Consider the following 21,697-nt stretch of genomic DNA (forward strand, 5'->3'; position numbering starts at 1 on the left):
GCACGCGGCGCCCAACATGGTGGCGCCCAACATGGCGGCGCTGCCGGCCCGGCCCCGCCCCCGGGTGTGGCACCGACCTCCCCAAGATGGCGGCGCCCGCGGGCCGCGCCCCCGCCGTGCGAGGCGCGGGGGCTTGTGGGGGCGGCCGGCGGCGGGGCCGTCATGGGGAACTGCCACACGGTGGGGCCCAACGAGGCGCTGGTGGTGTCAGGTACGGTCGGGACAGAGGGGCTGCGGGGTGACATGGAGGGCACCCTCAGGGCGTTGGGGGTCTTGGCTGTGAGGGGACTGTCAGGGGTTTGAGGGTCCCTGTCATGAGAGGATCCTGAGGGACTGGGGGGTCTCTAATGCGGTGTGCTGGGAGGGGGGTCTCAGCTATTTGAGGGGTCTCGATCACTGGGGAACTGGTAGGGTGTCTCTGTGATGGAGCCTCTTGGGAGAGGGAAATCGAGGGTCCTGGCTGTGAGGGGACTCTGAGGGGCTTGAGGAGTCCCTGACAGGGGGGACACTGTCGTGGAGAGAACCTGTGGGAGTCTGGGGGGGACTCTGTGATCGGGTGTGCAGGGAGGGGGGAATTGAGGGGCCTGGGACTCCGAGGGATTCTAGGAGGGACCCTGTCACAGGGGACCCTGAGGGATTTGGGAATAGTCAGGGAGGTGGGAGATGCTGGGATGGAGCTGAGGCTCCGGGGTGGGGTCCCAGCAGTGCAGAGCGGTGGGCGAGGCCCGGCCACAGCAGCAGCACCTCCAGTGCTGCCGATTCCAGGTGATGTCAGGCACTGGCACCAGCAGTGCTCAAACAGGCTTTGGCTGGCATTGCCGGGAAAATGTTCTGTTCCCGGGGACGGGTGTGGTTTGCCAGGGAAGGGGAGCTGGGTGAGCATCCCCCTGGGGCAGGGCACTGCAGGTTGTCCCTGCAGTGCCCATCTTCATCCATCACATCCTGCTGAAGCTTCCTCACCAGAGCATCACCTGGACTCTCACTGGTGCTGGCACTGGATGCAGGTGATGCCCACTGGACATGTGGAATGTCACCAGCCTCTGACTGAGGTTGGGGTTAAACAAACCAGCAGTGAAATCCCCCATGTCTGATTCAACCTGTAGCTGCTTCAGTGCTGCTGAAGCTCCAGGCTGCACTTTGGCATGGACCAGGCTTTGTGCAGACAGGATTATAATTAATTCATGATTGTTAGGTGGATTAATTATTGTTAGGTGATGCGAGGGCTGGGAGCTTCCCTCTGTGACAGACTGAGGCCAGCTGCAAGGTAATGAGCACCGGTAGAAAATGCCTATGAGCATCAAGGATGTGCCTCCAGTCACAGCTCTGCCACGCTTGCAACTGTGTTATTGTGGTTTTGGAGCCAAAGCCTCCAGCAGGCTGTGGCTGATCTGTTATCAGTTCATCTCTCTTGGATGACAGACCTGTTATGGGAATTCCTGAGGAGATGCCAGGAGCAGGCTGCAGTTCTGGAAACAAATATGCCCACTCTGCTGGTGGCTTCTAAGGAGTTACCAACCCCACCCAGCAGCTGCCCAGAGCAGCAGTATTCCTTGCAGTTCTCCTGGTCTGTAGTTCCCAGTGGGATCCAAAGCTGATGCTGTGCTTCCCTCCAAAGGGAACCCTGTCAAAACTGCCACTGCTTGGTGAAATGCCACGTTCATGGGAAGGTTGAGAAGCTGTGCTCCCAGGTGTGCTGGGCTGCCCTTTAGTCTCAAGGCTTGGGTTTGCTTCTGTTCAGCTCTGGAGTTTACAAAGCACAGCTTCCAGGATGAGCCAGCAGGAATTTGTGGCATCTGCTTGCAGTTCCAGGCGTGGTGCTTTCCCACAGCCGGGAGCAGCGAGCCCAGGACGCTCCTCGAAGTGCAGCTGCGTTTTGGGAAGGGAGCAGAGATCACCCCGGCTTCTGCCACTTGGGATGGGGTTTGGAGCTGCCACCAGGCTGGTTTTCCTCAGCTGCTGCCCACTGTAGTCTGCAGATACTTGCTGAATCCTGAGGGCGCCCACTGCAGGGCCCTGCAGCTCCTCTGCATTACTGGGAGGTTGTAGCTACAAGCCATTGAAATTCCAGGAAGTTGAGCCGTGTTTCCCTCATGGGAAAAGCAGGGAGGACCTCGTGGGCCAGCATTAATTTGTGTGATACTAAATTGGATTTAGAGAGAGAGGGGAAGGGAAGGAGAAAGTAATAATAATTACCAATAAGCCAAAATAATATTAAATAAATTTTAGGTAAATTAATAATAATAAATAAAATAAACCAAATATTATTAGAGGCAGTCTTTTGGCGTGCAGTCTTGAATTGTCATGTGGTAGTTATTTGAAAGACTTCACTTGGTGGGAGGGTTTTCTTTATTTTCTTTACTCAGCCTGTGCCCCTTGGCCTTTAGTCCTGGGCCTCCCCTGGCATGTGGGTTTTTCAGAGGAGGGTTGTTCTTTCTTTTCACTTTCTTGTGAGACACTCGAGTTCCTCCAGTGCTCCAGAAGCAGCCAGCTGTGCCTTGGGAATGTGGAGCTCTGTAGCCTTATTTGGGAAGCTGCTTCCCAGGCACAGCTCAGCACTCTGCTGGCACGGCTGTCCTTCCCCTGTTGAGCAGCACCGACCTCCTTCTAAGAAACTGCACTGCTGATCGATCCATCAGTGAATTGTGGAGCCCAGGATTTGTAAGGAAGAGCCTTGAGTCTCCCCAAATTGTGGGTCTGACTCTTCTGGGAGACTCCCTTGGTGCAAGGTCTGGGGAGGCTTTGGCAGGAGCCTGGCACATCACTGAGCCCACTCTGAGCACAGCTGGAGCTGGCAGAGTTTTCAGGGAGGTACACAAAGTACCTGTTCGTCCCCATATCTGAATGTTCCCACCAGCCAAATGGGCTGTGAAGTGCTGGGTTTGGGTTACAATCTGGTTAAATGCAGCTTTTGTGGCTAAGGTCCATCTGCTAATTTTAAATACAGCGCTATAATGTTTCCACAGTGTCACAATACGGAAATCTGTATTTGTAGAGGCCATATTCATCTAACAGTTACTAAACAGTGTTGCCTAAATCTCTACAGTTGAAGCATTTTCCTTCTGGCTGGCAAGAGCTGCAGCAGAGGAGCTCTGAGGGGAACACCTGGAAATATGTGATGGGAGAAGTGGGCACAGCCCTCCCTGTTCCTGTGTCAGAACAAACTGCTACTTCAGCAGAAGTTTAGGGAGTGAAAGGAGGAAAAAAATCAGGAGAGTGCAACCCAGCCAACCCAACTTTATCTCCTAGGAGACTACTGAGACAAGTATGTTGCTTGTAACACCTACAGGAAGACAAGTAGAGGTATTTGCCATGTTCAGCTAATCTGATTCCTCCCCAGGTGAGCAGAAATCAGCTTGAGAAATATGCTCCAGCCCAGTTTCTCAAATTTTAGTTGGGTGCAACACCCTTTGGGGCTCCTTAATGTCTGTCAAAGAAGAGCTAGCAGTTAATTCTAGTCTTGTGTAGACATTTCCTGCTGCATGCCAGCAGTCAGGGGTGTGTAACCCTTCCAGGGCTGCTCTAAGCTCTTTCATCCTGTTACTGCATCCCTCTTACCCCTTCAAGAACTGCTCATGTGCTATTTTCTTGTTACTTTTCTAAGTTGAAAGCCTGAAATAAGGGTTTCTTGAGGTTCTTGAAGCCCTTCCTGCAAGAGACTTACAGTCCACAGTGCAAGAAGGAACTGGTTTCTCAGATATTATGAAATTAATATGAAACTGCCTGGAAGACCATTGCCAGGAAACTTGACAGTAGCTCACTGTTCAGCTGAAAGAATTTATCAAGTAAGTTCCTTGTTTTGGCTTGGATAATGGAATCGAGCATGTGCTTATTGAATTTGCAGACTGAGCTGGGAATGGGTTTGAGAGCTTTGAAGAGCTGGATCAGGATCAAAACAAACTCTGGAGATTGACCCAATGGGCTGAACAAAACCCAGTGCAGTTCTGGAAGGAGAAATGCAGAAGTTACATTTAGGTGAGAAGAGTCTGTTGCATGAAAATGGAACGAGAAGGTCCAGGCTATGTCCTGTGGAAAGATGTGGTGGGCAGCAAGAGCCACCTGAACCCTCACACTGATGGTGTAATTCCAGTTCTTCAGCCTCAAAAGAAATAAGAGCTTGTGGGAAGGAGCAGGCAGCTTCAGCTGGGTCTCAGGAGGTTTTGCCCTGTGTTCATGCAGTTCATTCAGTTCAAACTGTTTTCCAGGGTTGTGGTTGGGGTGTTCCACCTCTTGTACCAGGCAGGCCATGCAGGAAGCTTGCAGTGGCACTGGTGGTCACCTGCCAGGTTTAACTGAGTGCTCCTGCAGATTTAGGTTTGTCATTTTGGCAAGCCAAAACACTTTCCCCACTCTTGGTTTCTCACTCCTTGTGATGCTCAGGGGTTGCTGAGAGTGCAGCATTGCAGCTGGTCTCAAAGCATGAGTGCTCAGTAGGTCCCTTACCCAGCTCATTGGGATCTTTCCTTCTCAGGAGGGGCTTCTTCACCTTTTTGAATATGGTGGGCCTCAAGGTTTAACTTGTTATGTGCTTGTTAAATCTCCAGGATTTGTAAATTACTCTTTGGAAAGGAGGATATGGACAATAGCCTCAGACCTTTCCTTTTGGTTTCCAAAAGGAATTTTGGGGTAGTATCTCGCTGATTTTGTTGTGTAGCTTCATTGTTGTTTGTCTTCTCTGAGTTGCTGTTTATGAGATGAATTATTAAATGTGATTCTAAACTCACTCTATAGTCTTGTTACTCATTAAGTCATTTTCATATAAATCACATCCAGAACAAGATAGCCAGTGTAATCTGCTTTCATCTACTGCAGTGACCATCAGAGGCTTTTATGGCTTCAACTCAGAACCCTGCATCTTTTGAAATTAATTTTTGTTAACCTTGTACTATTTCTGCATGTGAACAAACCTAATTTATATGCACAGCGAGGCCTAAGAACCAGACACTGACTTTAGTCTGGGCCCTGCTCTAGGATGTGATTTTCTTTATGTATGCTTTTGCCTTCCTCTATCTCTGCATTATCTTTTGTCAGTAACTGTTTTCAATTACCAGCTTTTTCCTGGTCTGTCTGCACTCAGCAACCTGTTTACCATGACCTGATTTTGGAAAGCTCACCACTTCCTGCCTGAGAGGTAACTCAGTGCCCGAGTTACCTGGGAGAGCAAACAACACAGAGCTTGTTCAGATCATCCCAGCTTTGATGTTTTGAGCCCTGTGTCCCCAAAACTGTTGAGGCTCATCTTCTTCCTTGCTCACTTCCTGCATCTGCTGAGAGCTCCTTTTATCTACCAACCCCCAAGCGATTAATCTTATTTCATAATTAAAAAAAAACCCAAACAAACAGACAACGTGCTTTCTCCTGGCTCTGGGAATTCTTGCTTGAACATGGGAGCCCTTCATTGGGAAGAGGCCAAGCTGGCTGGCAGCTCCCTGGCTATGAATCCTCCATTTGTGGCCCTGCACACTGCCCCGGAAGAGGCACGGTGGATGTTTGTGGAAGCCACTGTGAGACCCAGTCTGCTGGAACAGTGGGCGTATTATAGCTGGGAAAGGCAATTTCTCTGCCAAATCTCATTGTGCAAGAGGGTTTATTCTTTAGTCTTGCAAAGATTTTGTTTTGTTGGTTCCTTTTTCACTCGCTGCCTAAGAATTGAGAAAGAGGCGGCAGGACTGCCATGGAAAATGAGCCTTCAGCTCCTCAGCCTTGCCAGGACGGAGCTCTGCTGCGCTCAGACGTCCAGCATGCGTGAAAGCAGCTGGCTGGCATCCCACTCCTCCTTAATGTGTTAGTTTTCCCTGGTTTTTTTAGGCTTTGAACAGTTTTTGACATATAATCTAGCTCAGTAGACCATGCTCTGCAGCTGTGTTGTGTAGCACCAGGAAGCAAATGTGGAGCTCATTTTGTGTGTGATACTAAATAAGGTATTTCCTTGCATTTCCTACAGAAGAAGAGGAACATCTGTGTGGAGAGGCACTTTCCTGTAACAATGGTGGGTTTAGGGTGCAGAGCTTTCTCAGGATATTATTAAGAATAAATTAACAGAGGTTCAGTAAAGACCACATAGACCCTGGGAAATAAAATACCTTTCCATGTGGTGCTGCTTTTCCTGAGTGCCAGGAACACCTCCCTTCCTGTTCTTGGAAAACAAGGGCCTGGCTGAAAGGCTGAGCTAACCGGGCTGACGCCCTCCAAGAAATGTTAAAGGCATTGTGGTTACTGCAGGATGTTGTATCATCAGCTTCTCTAACGCTTGCCTGGCTGAAATCCCCTTCCAGCTACAGGAAAAAGCTATCCAAAGGCTGGCTCAGAAGTGACAGGAGAATATTCCTCTCGGCTGTGCAGCACAGGAGATCTGAAAAAGTGTGTGAAGACTTTTCCCGTTTGTGTTTAATTCTTACGGAAATGCAAGGGTGAAGAATTGTAGATGGGGCAGATCTGATGGTTTGTCAACCACTGGATGGAAGCCAGTGAAGCAGGCAGTGTGTGGCCAGACAGTATTTGGAAGGAGGCAGAAGATGGCTAAATGACAGGGAGCTGGAGCAAGAGGAGGAGCAGGAAGAGGAGGAGAACAAGGAGGACAGAGTCCCCTCCTGCAGTCAGGGGGCCCTGCAGGCATGCTGGCCTGGATGTGTGCTGCTTCTGCTCTTCATTTTGACCTATGCAAACAATACTGGTCATTCCTCTTGAAAGGAGTGCTGGCTTCATCCTTGTCCCTTTCCCCTCCCACAGCCCAAAGCTCCCAGAGCCGCTCTGTTTTCTGCTTTTCTGCTCTTCCTCTGTGCCGGCTCTGTCTTGCCTGCAGAGATCTGTCCCGCAGGGCTGGAACTGGCTGTTGCTCTGTTTGCACAGCACTTGCCTTGCTGAGGCCCTCGGGCACTGCTGTAGTAAGAGTGATTATGGAGAGCAGCTGAGAGAGGGAATTCTGGCTCGATCTGCCTGAGAGTCAGCAGCTCCCAGCCCTGGTCCGAGCCAGGGAACTGCTGAGTTCCTCCCTTCCCAGCCATGAATCTGATCACTGGCAGGGTGCTCTCTTGAAAGGCAGCAGGTGTCTTGTTCTTTAAATCAAAGATAGGAAAATCCAGACAGCATCTTCCAGCTTCACTGGGATCAAATCTTAAATGTGTCAGAAGAGTTCTGGAGGCTGCCTGAACCTTGGGCGCATCCGACTCTGAGATGGACCATCAAGGCATCAGACACTGTGCCACTTGCACAAGCCAGGATTAGGAGGTGGTTTTTGGGAGCTCAAAGGTTCTTCTCTGTTCCAATGCTGATTTGAGAGCTTCTGTGGGAATTTAAGGACAGTGTGAGGGAAAGGAGGTGGATTTCTTACGTGGCTTTCCAAAGCAATTAACATCACAGTTGAAGATACTGATATTGACTCTGGTTGCTAAAAGGGCTGAACAAAACTAAAATAAAGCCCTGGTTTGACATGCAGTCCCTTTCTGTGTGTTACTGTTGTTCATAGTGAATTATGCAAATACTATTTCCAACTTTATAGGACAATTACAAAAAAGGTTGCCTTGGGAAAACTGCCATGTGAAGCCCATGGAGAGGAGGAAGAGTGGGAACTCCTCTGCCTGTAAGTTATTCCCTGTCCAAGAGCATGTGCATATATGTAATCCTGATGTCTCTGTGCTCTCTGCTGTGCTGCAGGTGGCTGCTGTGGCTCTGATGAGAAGCAATATGTGTATGGAGGCTGGGCCTGGGCTTGGTGGTGCATTACTGACACCCAAAGGTAAGGAGAACCCTGTTATTTGTGGGCTTTTGGAGTGGGAATTTGGCAAAATCATCCCAGTGGGGCTGTCAGCAGTATTTTTAGGAGCACTGGATCAGGCACTGTGTATGAAACCAGGGATGATCATCAGGAGTTCTTTGCTGGCTGTTGGCATGGGGACAGCTGGGTGCCACAGTGCAAAAGACGCACACAAAAAAAGAAATCACATGCTTCAGCTGGAGTGCTTTTCAAACAGCCTCTATGTCCACAAGAGAGGCCAAGCTCTGCCCAGTATGGCCCAACCCCTCACCCAGTAACCAACCAGTTCACGGCCTGCAGTGCACCAGTGCCCCCCTCTGCTCCTCAAGTCTCTCTTTGTAAAGATCTGCTGACTGCTGTCACCTTGGGAGCAGACTGTTCCCGTTTCTCTCCCTTTTCTCAGTTGTGGATTTTGCTTGCTGCTGCTTGCAGTCTGGTCTCTGAGCTGACATGCTGTGGTAGTGCTGCTGTCCTGCTAATACAGCTCTTTGTGTCTAGGATCTGTAGGAATGCTCCCTCCCCAAACATCCCTCATGTTCACTGATACAGGTTTCCTCTGTCTGTGAAAAAAAAATATCAGGGAAAAGGATAAAGACGTGACTTTTCAGTTTTATAATGATGGCCAGAGGTTGTAGTTAACCCTTACAGCCCCTGCCAACCTCTTTTCCCTGTACCTCACCAGCAAAGTAAGCATGTGGCTGCCCTCACTCTGCACATGATGGGAGGTGGGAGAGGAAGGAAAAGCCCAGCTTGTGGGCTCAGTGTTTAAGGGCTGCATTTGAGCCAGACAAGCTTCATTCCCAAATTTTTGTGAGACATCTTGTTGGGAGAACTGTTAATTGAACAAATGGTTGTTGCTTCTCTTCTTCTTCTGAGAAGCACAAAGAGCAGTTCAGGACCTTGACCTGCCCAGTGCAGAAGATCAGAGACATTTGGGAGGCTGATTTATTAAGTTGATAGGCTGAATCCAGGGCCAAGAACTGGATTGCCAGGAACGAGCTGTTATATGATAGAGGTCTGGGCATTATTTAGCAAATGAGGCTCTTGACAGGAATTCCAGCATCCAAACAAACCTTTTGCTTTAAAATCCATACCAGTTCATGCCGTGGGATGTGGGGCATAATTCTCCTTTCTTACATGCTGTAAGCTGTGCCCCAGATGGAGCCCACTGCATTAACATGAAGAGTGAGACAGATTTCCTTCTCTGAAATTAGGACATTTTTCTGGAACTGCCAGTGCTGCAAGCAAGAGAGACAGGAGCAATTGTGTTGCTGTCAGCGGCATCCCGCCAGGTAGCATTAACCTGGGAACAAAAGGAACAGTTAGAACTGGCAGGGTGCTGGGCACTTATCCTGCTGCAACCTTGAGCACTGGGGAAAAACAAGGGGAAAAAATGCTGTCCCTGTTTAGGGGTCAGAAATAAAAGCAGTGAGGGAGACAGTGTGGTCTAATATGCCTCTGGGGAAGCCAAATGGTGTTAATTCAGCTTCCCAGGACAGCACTTGGAAGCGGCTTCTCTCCTCAATGCCTTAGCCAGGGGTGGGTAGGCAGGTCCCTGGTGTTTTCATTTATCTGTCCTCTCTTAAATACTGATGTAGAAGCATCTAAATTATTACCAAAAGGAATTTTTCTGTTTGCAAGGATGACTTCAACAGAGACATCAGGATGGCACAGTTTTGTGTGCAGGGTGGGGACAAGCCCCCAGCCTGTTTATCCTCATTAAAAGGAACTGCTGGATGCTGTAAACTCCCTCCCATGACCAGGGAAGCTGATTATGGAGCCCTGGGAATAGGCAGTGGGAGGCAGGCAAACTGACCAGGGAAAAGCTGAACCCTGAAAGTCTCGTCTGTCCTTTGCAACGAGTGTCTTACTCTCTGGTAACTGCTCTGTGTATTTGCTGTCCTACCCTTACTCCTCCCTGCTCAGAGTGTCTTTGGAGGTTTTGACCATCCTCTGTCGCTGCGAGAATGTTGAGACGTCGGAGGGGGTCCCCCTGTACGTAACAGGGGTTGCACAGGTAATAATCCTCCAGCTTCCTAACACACTGTCTAACTGTTCATTTAGTTTTGAGCAGCAGCAGCAGCAGGATAACATGAAAACTAATGGTTTTCTAATGGGACAGCTGAAATCTCCATACTCTCCTCTCCTTCCCTTTCTCCAGCACTTGCTCTGTGGCACTCCACAGTTCATAGGTAATGCAGACAGGTACATTCCTGGAAAATTCCAAATTCAGCATTGCTGTACCTAACATTTGCTCCTGCTGTAACCCTCTCCTTGCCAGCACTGTCTCCACTGGAGGTTTGGGGGAGTGCAGAAGGGCGTCTGGAGGCTCACTTTTGTGTGGAGGCACAGGCAGGCCAGGTTGGATTCTGTACAGGATTTGGAACAGGTGGGAAGGCAGATTTTGTGCCATTTCAAAATTGCAACTGTGCCTGGCTCTGCAGTGTTGGCTATGGATTCCCACTCAGCCCTTCTTCCTCCACATGGAGACGCTGCCCATTTTGGATGTTGTCACCTTTGAAAATACAGCACAGAGACCTCAGATGAGTTGCAGCACACAGGACTGGCATTATGAACCAGTAATGACTAAATACCCTTGTGAACAGAGCTAAGAAGCAGCACAGTTTGGAAATTAAATTCCAAGTCTAGATTAGGCCTTCAGAAGGCTGAAATCCTGCAGTATCTGATTAAAGCTGTGAACACATGGCAAAAAATGCCTGTGCATGTCCTGGACAGTGGGATGTGTTTTATCAGCTCCCAGTCTGCGTGCCAGTTTAATTAGGACAGTGGCCAAGGCAGGCAGAACTTGCAGGATAGGTTTCAGCACTTCCAGCCAATCCTGGAGCAACTCAGCGTGCACACAGCAGCCCAGGGCAGCCCCTTCATGGTTCAGATGTTTGACCTGATGTTCACTGACACAAACTCTCTGCCCCGTGGCTCCTTGTCCTGACCCCCAACGTCTTTCTGGCTCATTATGGCTGTTACAGGAGCCAGGCGTGGCTTCCTGGAACCTGCCATAGCCCAAGATGTCCCTTGTTTTCCCAAAGTGTGACCTGTCTGCAGATTGCTGGGACTGACCAAAGTACCTCAAGCCCACCTGGGGTGACTGAGGCAGCTCTGGAGCTGCAGGATCTGTTCCTGAGTGCCTGATGCTCTACAGGTGTGGCCATAAAGAGCTGGAGACTCATTTCCATCTTTGGGTCACGGGACACTGGAAAAATAGAGGGAGAGGTGAACCAGGTCAGGGGGTAGGTGTGTGGTAGGGATAACCCAGGGCTTCTTCAGCATCAGTGTCAGGTTCTGCCGAGCACCAGCACTCATGTGAGGTGGGTGGGAGCATCCCTGTTCTGTGCTGTGCTTTCATACCAGTGACACCTCCCTGTGCTGCCATGGCATTGAGCAGCATGGCACAATGAGCCTCTGACAGAGGGGCCTTTGGGGTCTCAATGCTGCAGCTTCTGCCTCCTCAGCAACCCAGCAGGAGGGAAAGGGCCACAGGATAATTTCCAGACTGGATTCCAACCTTTGCTGATAAATTACCTTTAAACACTTATCTGAAAATCTATTTCTTGGCCACAATGCCCTGTCTGCCTCCAGTCACGGACGTGGTCCCTTGGCTGCATTCTGTGCCTGCCTTGCATTACCTGTGATGAGTGCAGCAGGTAGCCTGGGGCAGGAGATGCAAAGGGAAGAGCTGAGGGTGTGTAACCTGGAAACGTGCAAACATTTTACGTTTTTTGGCAGGATTTCCCTAGAGATAATGACGTTACAGCCCAGGTGTGAGGACGTAGAGACGGCGGAGGGGGTAGCTATAACTGTCACAGGTGTGGCACAGGTACAGTAACTCCAAAACATCATTTCAGGAATGCATGTCTCTAACTTACCTCTGATTTTCCCTCTGAAGAAGTTGCTGTTGTCCAGGGAGAGAAGCCAGCTGCTCTGGAATAAACCTTTGTACCAAATCACATTGTCCTTGTTGGTACAAACATGCTTCAGCATGTTCCATGTGGTGAAGGGGGTTGTGACTTCTCCTTCTCTTCCCAGAATAATTTTTTTCTGGTGTCTCATTTGTCCACGTGGCAAATGAGGTGTGTGGGGTGACTTGATTTGTTTGTGGAATGCTGGTGTGCTGTGGTGCCCTTGGAGCTGTGTGTGACCCCACAGGACTGACCCATAACCTCCTGAGATGGTATTGAGCATTATATTCCTTTGGATTGTTATTGTTAGCACATGGGCCTTGTAATTCTTCATGGTGAGTTAAAGCTTGAAAAAAAGAATTTACTCCCTCCAGGCACTAAAACTGGCGTGTAAAATTTTTGGCTGGAATTGAATTTTTATTCTCTTCAGCTTTCTTCAAATGTAAGAACCTGCTTTTGCTGCTTGTGGCAGCACACCAAAACTTCTTGGAGTCTGAGGTCTGCTGTCCTGGTACAGTCTGTCCTTGGGGTACAGTCTGCCCTGGGGAGGATGCTGGGAGGAAAATGTTAGTTTCTGAGGGAATTTGGCTCCTCCAATAGGCAGCTGGATGCTGTGATTGAAAATTACTCCTGAGAGCTCATTCTGCAATTGGGTGTACAAACCAAGGGTGGCTCTCAGTGCACACAGGGCTGTGGTCACTGTGTGTCCACGTGTGTTGTCACAGGACAAGTTGCTGCCACATTCCCCATGGGGAGCTCTGGAGCCAAAGGGAGCTGCTGAGTAAAAATCCCTTGTGGAGCCAGCATCCTTGGTTTCTATTTTTCAGTACTTTATATCCATCTGTCACTTAGTTTTCAGTTCTTGATATCCATTTAGCTGCTAAGGTGTCACACAACCCCGATGATCTTTGCATGGTTGGCAAAAATGTGTGCACCCATGTCTCCCTTCACACTCTTTTCCTAAATCTGTAGGCTTTTCCTTCTATATTTGGTGTTTCTTTGAAGCCAGCATTCCCTTTTGTCCTAGTTTTGGGAAATCCTTCCTGCAAAATGGTCTGGTAGCAGAGGGCTGGATCACCAGGTGCCTTGTTTTAAAAATGCAGACCCCAGTTCATCTCATTCATGTTATTCTCTCTTCTCACTGTTCATTTTTTCCACTGACAGTTAGTTTTAAAGCTGTGATCCAAGGAATTGCCACACAGAAAGCAGCCTCAAGGCTGTTGGGGATGTGCATGGCAGAGATTACCTTAATTCTGCAGAAGCACTTTTTGAGGCAAACATTTTTCTGTTAAGGGCTTGAGCAAAAAAAAGGGAAAAAAACCCAAACAAATTATTCCTAGAGAAACAGCTTTTAAAGTGTTTGCTGCAATGATAGAAGTGCTTAATGTGCATAAGGATACTGTTCTTTTCTTCAGGAGGAATGTAATGAGTGCTCACCAGTAGCCTCCTTCCCATGTTGGCTGGGGGCTGGGATGTGCTGGGATGCTGCTCCCTTAGGCCATGCTGGGCTCTATATCCTTGTGCAGCATTTTCCTGAGCCTCCAGCTAATTGGATTCTCTGTGCTCACCCCTCACTGCGAGTGCAGCTGGCTGGAGCAGGGTGTGGTGGCATCGATCCTGCACAGGGGATTGCTGGAAGGAGGCTCTCTGATCCCCTGCCAGCCAAGGGCTCTCCCTCTGATGGCAATGACATTTGAGTGTCGCAGTCCCCTGCCTGAAACCCTGCAAAACACGCTGAGCACAAATTGCTCAACTCTGCTTTCTTTTGTGCAGCCTTTGCTTTGGAGGTTGGGATCTGTATTCCATGCAGAGCCAGGCTCCCGTGGGCTGGCCAGAGCTCAGCAGTGGAGGCTGGTTGGCTTTATCCAGAGGCTGAATCATTCCCTGCTCCTAAGTACCACAGGGATTCTCCTAATGAACATCCTGCCCTGTGCTCTGTCCTCCCCTCAGCTCCCGAGGGTGGGGGTTGTTTGGAGAGGTGGAATTGCTGGCAGATGCTCACCATAAATGTCGCTGCTGAGTCTAATTGCTTTTGATACTTGCAAAAATCTCCTATTTGCTGTGAGAGGAGCCTCGTGCAGGGCTCACACTCTTGAGTGCAGCTCCAGAGCAGCTCTCCCAACTCCCCCTTGTGTGGGAAGAGCACACTGCTGGCCTGGGGTGTAGGGACAAGAAAAACCCCTGTGGAATTGGCCCTGAAATGATCCCAAGAGGCTTTGGGGACAATGCAGAAGAGGATTGCCATGCTTGCCTGAGGTTGTTTGACATTTTGACTGGGAGACCCAGTCTGGGAAGCAGCAGTAGGAAACAGACTCAGCCTGGGTTGGTGTTTCTAAACATTACAAGGGGCAGGGTTGTGGCAGGTGGGTTTTGGCCACCTCCTGTCCCCTTAGAAGATGACAGTCAGTCCCAGCTGTCCTGCTCTCTGGCAGTGCCTGGGCCAGGTGCTGCTGTTTGGCTCTGAAGAGGTGATTTTGTGTGGGGGGGCTGTCAGACAAGACTCTCAAGAAAGAGCTGTACTGCTTTTGCAGCTGAAAGTGCTAGAAGGTATAAGGATGAGGTCTGTAGCCTGTGAATCCCTCAATAGTGTGCACTGGGATGCTCAGAGGGCTCCTGTACAGCATCTGCGCTTTGGAAATCTCAGAACCAGGTCCAGCCAAGCTCCTTAGGGCAGGACTCAGGGTGCCACCAGCTCCTGTGGGACAGGAGGCACTGGCCAGCCCGGCTGTGTCCATGAGAGGGTGCTGTAGGATCCAGAAAGCTGTGTGACTGCTCTGACCTCCTTGTCTCTGGTCCTGCCTGGCACAGAATGTCCCTGTGCCCTTTGCCTGAGCCCTCAGGCTGGACATGGCCACCAGGAGCTGTTGTCTCGGTGGATTGCACCCCTCATAGCTGGGTGCTGTAGGCACAGATCTCCACTGCCTAACACACCCCACAGGGATTTGTAATTCACTGTGCCTTTACAAAGCAGCCCCGTGACCAGCAGGACCATCCTAACACCCCAGCTTGGCTGGAATGAGGGCACTTCTAGGCCTGGCTCTGCTGTAAGGGAGGTGAAAACATTGCTGGGGTGGCTGTGTCCCACCTCTGGGGACTGTCACCAGACTGAATGTGTGGAGCAGAACAAACAAGTCCTGAGCATGGCACATTGGGATCATGGCAAAGGATGTCTGGGAGCTTCCAGGTACAGCAGGACAAACCAGTGGCCTTATTGTCTCATCCCTCCTTCCAGGGAACCCTGAATGGAACCCCTGTTCCCAAGCTGCTCCTTGGGCATGTCAGACTCTTTCTCATTCTCTGTCTTTTTGGGGTCAGAAAAATTAATTCTAGTGAAAGAGGAGGAAGAGGAAGGTAACAAAATGGGTTTTGGCCAGGGGTGGTTAATACCCAGCTTTCTTTCTTTCTTCTTTCTTCTGTTGGTGCAGTGGCTGAACTGCTGTTTCAGGGGTTTTTGTAGGGTTTCTGTAAGTTGGGTCTGGTAGGGCCAGGCTCTGTCCCCACTGCTGAGTAGCTCCATGCTGAGCTGCTGTCAGGGTTTGGGCAGCAGCACAGAGAGCAGGGGCACTCTGGCTGGTTCAGTGGCCTGGCTCATCATGGGGACAGCTCAGCATGGGGACAGCTCAGCATGGGGACAGCTCAGTGTGGTCCCTTGGAGCATTGGTAGCACAGGGGCCTGGCAGCCTGGTGGTAGTACTGCTGCTTCTGCTGCTGCTGCTGGGTGCCTGCACCTCCTGGACAGGCACCTTCAGTCCCTCTGGTTCTGTCTCCTGTCTCTAGGTGAAGATAATGACTGAGAAGGAGCTCCTGGCTGTGGCCTGTGAGCAGTTCTTGGGGAAGAACGTGCAGGATGTGAAGAACGTGGTCCTGCAGACTCTGGAGGGACACCTGCGCTCCATCCTAGGTATGGAGGGGCTCATCCCCTGGAGGCATCTCGAGTGGCTTTGTCCCCTCTCAGCTGGCTTGTCCCAGCAGTATCACTGTCAACACGCAGCCACATGGGACCTTTCTGTGCTGCCTGCAGAGGTGACATCTCCCCTCCAGCAGCTCCCTCTGCGTGGCTGGGCCTTGTGATAAATGAGTTTTCGGTGCCTGCAGTGAGAGATGTCTGAGTCCCCGAGGGCCACAGGTAGCACATGTGGGTGGTGGTTGCACTTGTGAGACTGAGATGTTGCTGCCACTGCTGTGGCAGAGGATTATGCCCTTGTGCCCAGACCTGAAGAGATTTTAGACCCACATTTTTGTGTGTTACCTGTTCCAAATAAAGTGCTTCCCCTTCCTCCCCCCTGCAGGTACCCTGACAGTGGAGCAGATCTACCAGGACAGGGACCAGTTTGCCAAGCTGGTGCGGGAGGTGGCAGCTCCCGATGTGGGTCGCATGGGCATCGAGATCCTGAGTTTCACCATCAAGGTACGCCCAGATGTTGGGTGCTGCTCTAGGCAGAGCTGTAGGAGCAGCAGGAGAGAGCCTGGCCCTGACCCCCCTGGTGCAGCTGGAGGGCTCAGGCTGACAGCCTGTCCCAGCCCTCCGGGAGTTTCCATGACAGCCGCCACAGCATGTCCTGTATCCAGGCAGCTGGGCCAAGAGCACCCGGGTAGCTGCCTCTGTAAACAGGCTCGTGGAGAGAGCTGGCTGATAACCCAGCCTCCTGGGAGTGAGGGAAGATGTCAGCATGGCCTTCTGCTCCCTGCCCTCCCTGTTTGTTTGGAGCAGCTGTCGTGACATGTTCTGACCCTGGCCTGACCACACTGAGCTTCAGCGGGAAAGGAAGCAAGATGGAGTCACTCACTTGAAGGGGTTATGACTTATCTCCCCTCCCCAGGATGTCTATGATAAAGTGGATTACCTGAGCTCCCTGGGGAAGACTCAGATTGCAGCTGTCCAAAGGGATGCAGACATTGGAGTGGCAGAAGCCGAGCGGGATGCTGGCATTCGGGTGAGTCTGGAGACGTGCTGGGCTTCCCTGGAGCAGCCTTTTCTGCTCCAACTGCATGCCCTGAAGCTCTGCTCTCTGTTCCCTCTCTGCAGGAGGCAGAGTGCAAGAAAGAAATGCTGGATGTCAAGTTCATGGCAGATACCAAAATAGCAGATTCCAAACGGGCTTTTGAGTTGCAGAAAGCTGCCTTCACTGAGGAGGTCAACATTAAGGTGAGAGTATCCCACAGCCCACTGCTGTTCCCTCGAGGGTCTGTGATGGTGTTGGTGGCTCTGGGACTTGTCAGCTTCCTCCTCCTGCATCTGTTAGGAGAGCTGGAGGTGGAGGACCCAAGTCCGTGTGTCACTGTGAGCTTGCAGCAGATTCCTCTCCTGTTTGCAGCAATTTGGTGGGACTTGGAGAAGAGGAAAGGATGGGGAGGGTTGAAACTGGAGCTGATTTGGCTTAAGTGCTGTGGGAAGAGCAGCACTGAGGATTGGGATGTCACCACTGGGAAAAGGTTCAATAGCAGGAGTCGTGTCTGGTTTTGGTCCTTATGTCTGCGTAGCCGAGTTCATGGCCCTGACGCCTCTTCTCCTCTCCCCCATGTGCAGACTGCTGAGGCCCAGCTGGCCTACGAGCTCCAGAGTGCCCGGGAGCAGCAGAAGATCCGTCAGGAGGAGATCGAGATCGAGGTGGTGGAGCGCAAGAAGCAGATCGAGGTGGAGGAGAAGGAGGTGGTGAGGATGGAGAAGGAGCTGACGGCCACCGTGAAGCAGCCGGCCGAGGCCGAGGCCTATCGCATCCAGCAGATCGCCGAGGGCGAGAAGTGAGTGAGCCCTGCCCGGGCTGGGCAGGAGGAGCACAGTGCTGCCCTGAGCCCCAGCTCCTGGGCTCTCTGCAGGGAGCCAGGCTGCTGCAGGGCTGCGTTTCCCTTGCCAGGGTGAAGCAAATCCTCCTGGCTCAGGCGGAGGCAGAGAAGATCCGCAAGATCGGAGAGGCCGAGGCTTTTGTGATTGAGGCCGTTGGGATGGCGGAGGCTGAGGGGCTGAAGCTGAAAGCAGAAGCGCTCCAGAAGTATGGAGAAGCTGCCCAGCTGGCTCTAGTGCTGGATGCACTGCCTGAGGTGAGGAGGGGGCAGCTTTCCCCTGCTCCAGGCGGCCTGGGGGGGCTCCCAGACTGGACTAGGTCTCCTGGGGGCGCAGTAAGGCCCTGTAGGGAACTTTCCCAGTGAGCTGTGAGCAGTTCCTTCACTCTCTGCTCTGCCTGCTTCCCCAGATCGCTGCCAAAGTGTCTGCTCCCCTCTCCAAAGTGGATGAGATCGTTATTCTCAGTGGAGAGAAAGGCAGCACCATGTCTGATGTGAACCGTCTGCTGGCTGAGATCCCCAACTCCGTGCGTGCCATCACTGGTGTGGATCTCACAAAGGTGAGCTGGGCACTGGCAGCTGGCAATGCCAGCTGCTCTAAGGGCACAGAGATTTGCCTGGAAGCTTTCAGCCTCCCAGGGAGCCTCTCCTTTCCCAGCCCTGACCACCACAGAGTGCAGGCAGTGCCCTGCCTCCCCCTCCTGCAGCCCTAACAGCTTCTCTCTTCCCCTCCTGCAGCTTCCTCTGTTCCAGAAAGCTACCGAGGCCAAGGAATGAGGCTGGCCAACCCAAAGCTAGTGAAGATCACTCCCTGTTATGCACTCAAACATCAACTGCCTTCAACACATGGGAATTCCTTTTATATCAAAGACAATCTGAGTTTCGTTTGTAACTGGTGCCTTATTTTGTAGGGCCAGAAAGATGCATGTCCTGTCTGCTGCTCTTTTTATTCCAAAGCTGAGAGAGGATTTATTTTCTAATTAACTTTGTGTTGTCTCAGGCCAATCCCATCCCCAGTTATGACTGGCAGCTTGTCTGGTGTTGCAGTCCCTGTGCCTTGCTGTTCTCTGCCCTGGGGTGAGCACCTGGCACTTGGAGCAGAGGCTTGGGATGGGGAGTTTTAGGAAGAGAACCAGGACCCCCCTCCCCTGGGCTCCTTGCCCTCTCTCAGTGACCCTCCTGGGCCCTGTCCCAGCCCTGCCTCTGCCCACAAGCTCTCCCTGTCCCTGTGTCTCACCCCCAGGGTCCCCACAGTGCCAGCAGCCCTGCCCAGCCTGGGTGGGTGGCAGTCAATCCCCCAGGGAAGGTGACAATCCAGCACTAGCAGTGGGTGCTGCTCTCTCCCATGCTTGGGGAATTTTCCTGACAGGATCTGAAGCAGGGAGGGCTCCAGGGGACAGAGGGAGCCCAGCTCAGCCCTGGTGAGATCTCACCACCACGAATACCAAAAAGTAGCACTGTGCCAAAACCACCCATCCCCTGAGAGGCCAGTGAAGCCACTGTGGTTGCTGTCCCCAGGTGCTGTGACACTTCCCAACCCCACAGCTGCTCAAGCAAGAGTTGTGGTCAGAGGTGGGTGGGAGACCAGCAGGACGCTGAGGTGGGGACAGGCTCCTCCAGCACAGCCTGTACAGCTGCCCCTGCCTCCCTCCGTCCCCCTTGCGGCCAGTGGTTTTGCTGCCTTGTGACAATGTGGAGGTTGTCCCCGCTGTGTGCCTGTCCTCCCCACAGTGCCCCCAGAGCCCTGTGCTGGCCCGTACCCTTCCCATCCTGTGCCAATGCCTGTGTTCAGTGTGGCTGGCACCGTTCGGTGTGTGCAGTCAGCCTGGCGCTGCTGGGAGCGGGGGGTCTGGGGGTCCTGCACAGGGCAGCTGCAGGTCCCTCCCGGCGGTGTCCTGTGCCAGGAGTGACCCACGGCGGGTGCTGCGGGGCCCCCCCGTGCCCTCCGTGCCGCCGGGGCGGGGCAGCGCCGTTATCAGCCCCGGCCTGCGCTGGCCCGCGGGCGGCGGGCGCGGATCTGGCGCTGGCCGGGCAGGCGTGCCGGGCCGGGCCGGGCTCTATCTGCATGTGCCGCCACCCCGCTGCCGTGAGATAATAAACCCTCGAATAAACCCTTGTCACCTCCTGCTCTGTCTCCTCTGTCCCCCCTCGGGTCCCCTGGGTGGCTCCCGCGGGGATGGGGGAACAAGGAGTGCGGGGAGGTGAGGCTCCAGCTCACGCTGCTCCTCCAAGGCTCCTGGGAGCTGGTGGCTTCCCCGTGGTCGCCGTGTCCCCATGGGCTCTGTGTCCCAGCCCTCCCTGGGGGAGAGCCTTGTCGTGCTCCCCCAGGGATGAGTGTGGAGCCAGGAGTGAGCCCCACTGCATGGCCCGTGTGACCCAGGGGGTGACCTCTGCAGGGGCACCCCAAAGAGTGGCACCCCGGGTCTGGAGAAGGGCTGACATGTGCTGAAGGTGCTGTGTCACAGCAGCCAGGTTGGTGACAGTCGCTCATGTCACCCTGCCCTGCCACCAGCGCCCTTTCCCAGCCCCACACACCCTTCCCTGCTCTGGGGGACAGCAGCGCGGGTCTGGGGGTACCTGTCCTGCTCAGGGTCACCCTGCAAGCAGCACCAGTGACAGCCAGCACGGGGCTGGCATGGGGGGCTTTGCTGCACTGCCCTCCCTGGGGAAAATGGTTTCTTCGTGCCCTCCAGACCCTCCATGTGCCCCCCGAGCCCTGGGCAGGACAACAGGCCCTGTCCTATGTGTCCTGCAGGGTGGCCCTGCAGATAGACAGGGTGGGGACAGCTCTGCAGCTCCCTGTGCCTCCTTATCTGGGGCCAGCCACGCTGTCCTGGGGCAGCATGGCTGCTGGGGGGCTGTGGCACTCGAGGGTCTCTGTGGCACCTGGGGTCCCACACCAGCTGTACAGACACTCACTCAGGCCCCCTCTGCCACTGTGGGGGACAAGGCCATGGGGCAGGGCTGCCCTTGAGTGCTGACAGGCAGCAGGGCTGGCAGCCACCCCAGCATGGACATAATCCCATGGGGACAATGCCCTGGGACTCACCTGCAGCTCGCAGGGCTTGGGGACCCGGGGACACTGCCTGTGTCACTGCTCTGCACGCTGGGGTGCCTGTGCCACAGTTTGGGGAACACTGCAAGCTCCAGGACACCTCTGGGTCATGAGAGGGACCAAAACAGGAGGTCCCTTGCAGCCCCCAAGTCCCCACAGCCTCATGCCCTGGGACAGGCTCAGACCAGGGCTTGACCCTGTGCCCCCTCCTGCCAAGGTCTGCCCGGGCCAGGGGGAGTGTGGGCCATGCTGCCCCTCTTCCTGTCACCCAGAGGTGGCAGTGGGTCCAGGGACACCTTGTGTGGCAGGGCAGGGTCCCTGATAGCCGGAGGCTGCTGCTTATCGGGACCCCAGCACAGGGTCCGGCCGCGGGGGATTATCATTATCACCTCCCCCCAGGCGAGTTCCAGGAATGCCAGCCTGGCCTGGCACAAACAGCCCGGCACAATGGCACAGGATGTGGCCCTGTGGGGACAGACAGGGCTGGGGGACACAAATGACCGGGGTCATGCACAGGCAGGTGACACTCATGGTCAGGGGGTGGAGCCCTTTGGGGACACACATGGTCAGGGGACAAGTGTGACCAGGGTCATGTGCAATGAGGGGACACAGCCCTCTTGGGGACACACGTGGTCAGGAGGGGCCTGCCCTTGGGGGGACACAGCTGGGGGTTACATCCCTCCAGGGGACACAGATGGCCAGGGGAGCATGTCCTTTGGGGACACCTAACTGGGGGAGACATCCCTCAGAGGGCCACGTCCCCATGGGAGGGGGAATGTGTTTCCAGGGTGTCCCTAAAGGCAGGAGGGCAAATCCTTTTTTTGGGGACACACTGCTGGGGGTCATGTCCCTCAGGGGAGTAAATATGGCCGGGGGCACAGCGCTACAGAGGTCACCCACCCCAGGGGACAGAGGCTCCCTGCACCCAGGTGTACCCTGCACCTGAGGGTGCCTGTGTAGGGTGACCCCCACTCCCAGATGTCCCTATGTCCCTCCTGTCCACTCCCAGATGTCCCTCCTGGGTCCCTCCCCACGGGCTGCCACCCCGCCCTGTCCAACACCACTGTCCAGCAGCTGGGAACCAGTTTGCAGTGGGGAGCTCCCAGTTCAGGGTCCCCAGAGCTATGGGAAGGGATAATCCTGGTGACCACAGGAGGATGGGGCATTTGTGGGGCCACCCTGAAGTGGAAGATG

General features: G+C 53.2%; 1 protein-coding gene across 3 annotated transcripts; it reads left to right on the forward strand.

Annotated features, from left to right (window-relative positions):
• Window positions 1–105: 105 nt before the first annotated feature.
• On the forward strand, window positions 106–19,563 carry FLOT2 (flotillin 2). Of its 3 annotated transcripts, XM_084219115.1 has the most exons (12): window positions 106–211; window positions 7,651–7,732; window positions 9,677–9,745; window positions 11,495–11,585; window positions 15,445–15,568; window positions 15,957–16,075; window positions 16,488–16,601; window positions 16,694–16,813; window positions 17,195–17,409; window positions 17,523–17,706; window positions 17,859–18,008; window positions 18,187–19,563. In XM_084219115.1, exons 1-12 carry the CDS (start codon window positions 163–165, stop codon window positions 18,223–18,225), a joined length of 1,356 nt encoding a protein of 451 aa, XP_084075241.1. In that variant the 5' UTR covers window positions 106–162; the 3' UTR covers window positions 18,226–19,563. The 3 variants fall into 3 exon arrangements, with proteins under 3 accessions (XP_084075241.1, XP_084075240.1, XP_084075239.1); XM_084219114.1 differs by lacking the exon at window positions 11,495–11,585 and having other exon boundaries at window positions 9,677–9,767; XM_084219113.1 differs by lacking the exon at window positions 9,677–9,745.
• Window positions 19,564–21,697: the final 2,134 nt, after the last annotated feature.

Source organism: Fringilla coelebs, assembly GCF_963513975.1.
Source record: "Fringilla coelebs genome assembly, chromosome: 20".
Taxonomy (NCBI): domain Eukaryota; kingdom Metazoa; phylum Chordata; class Aves; order Passeriformes; family Fringillidae; genus Fringilla; species Fringilla coelebs.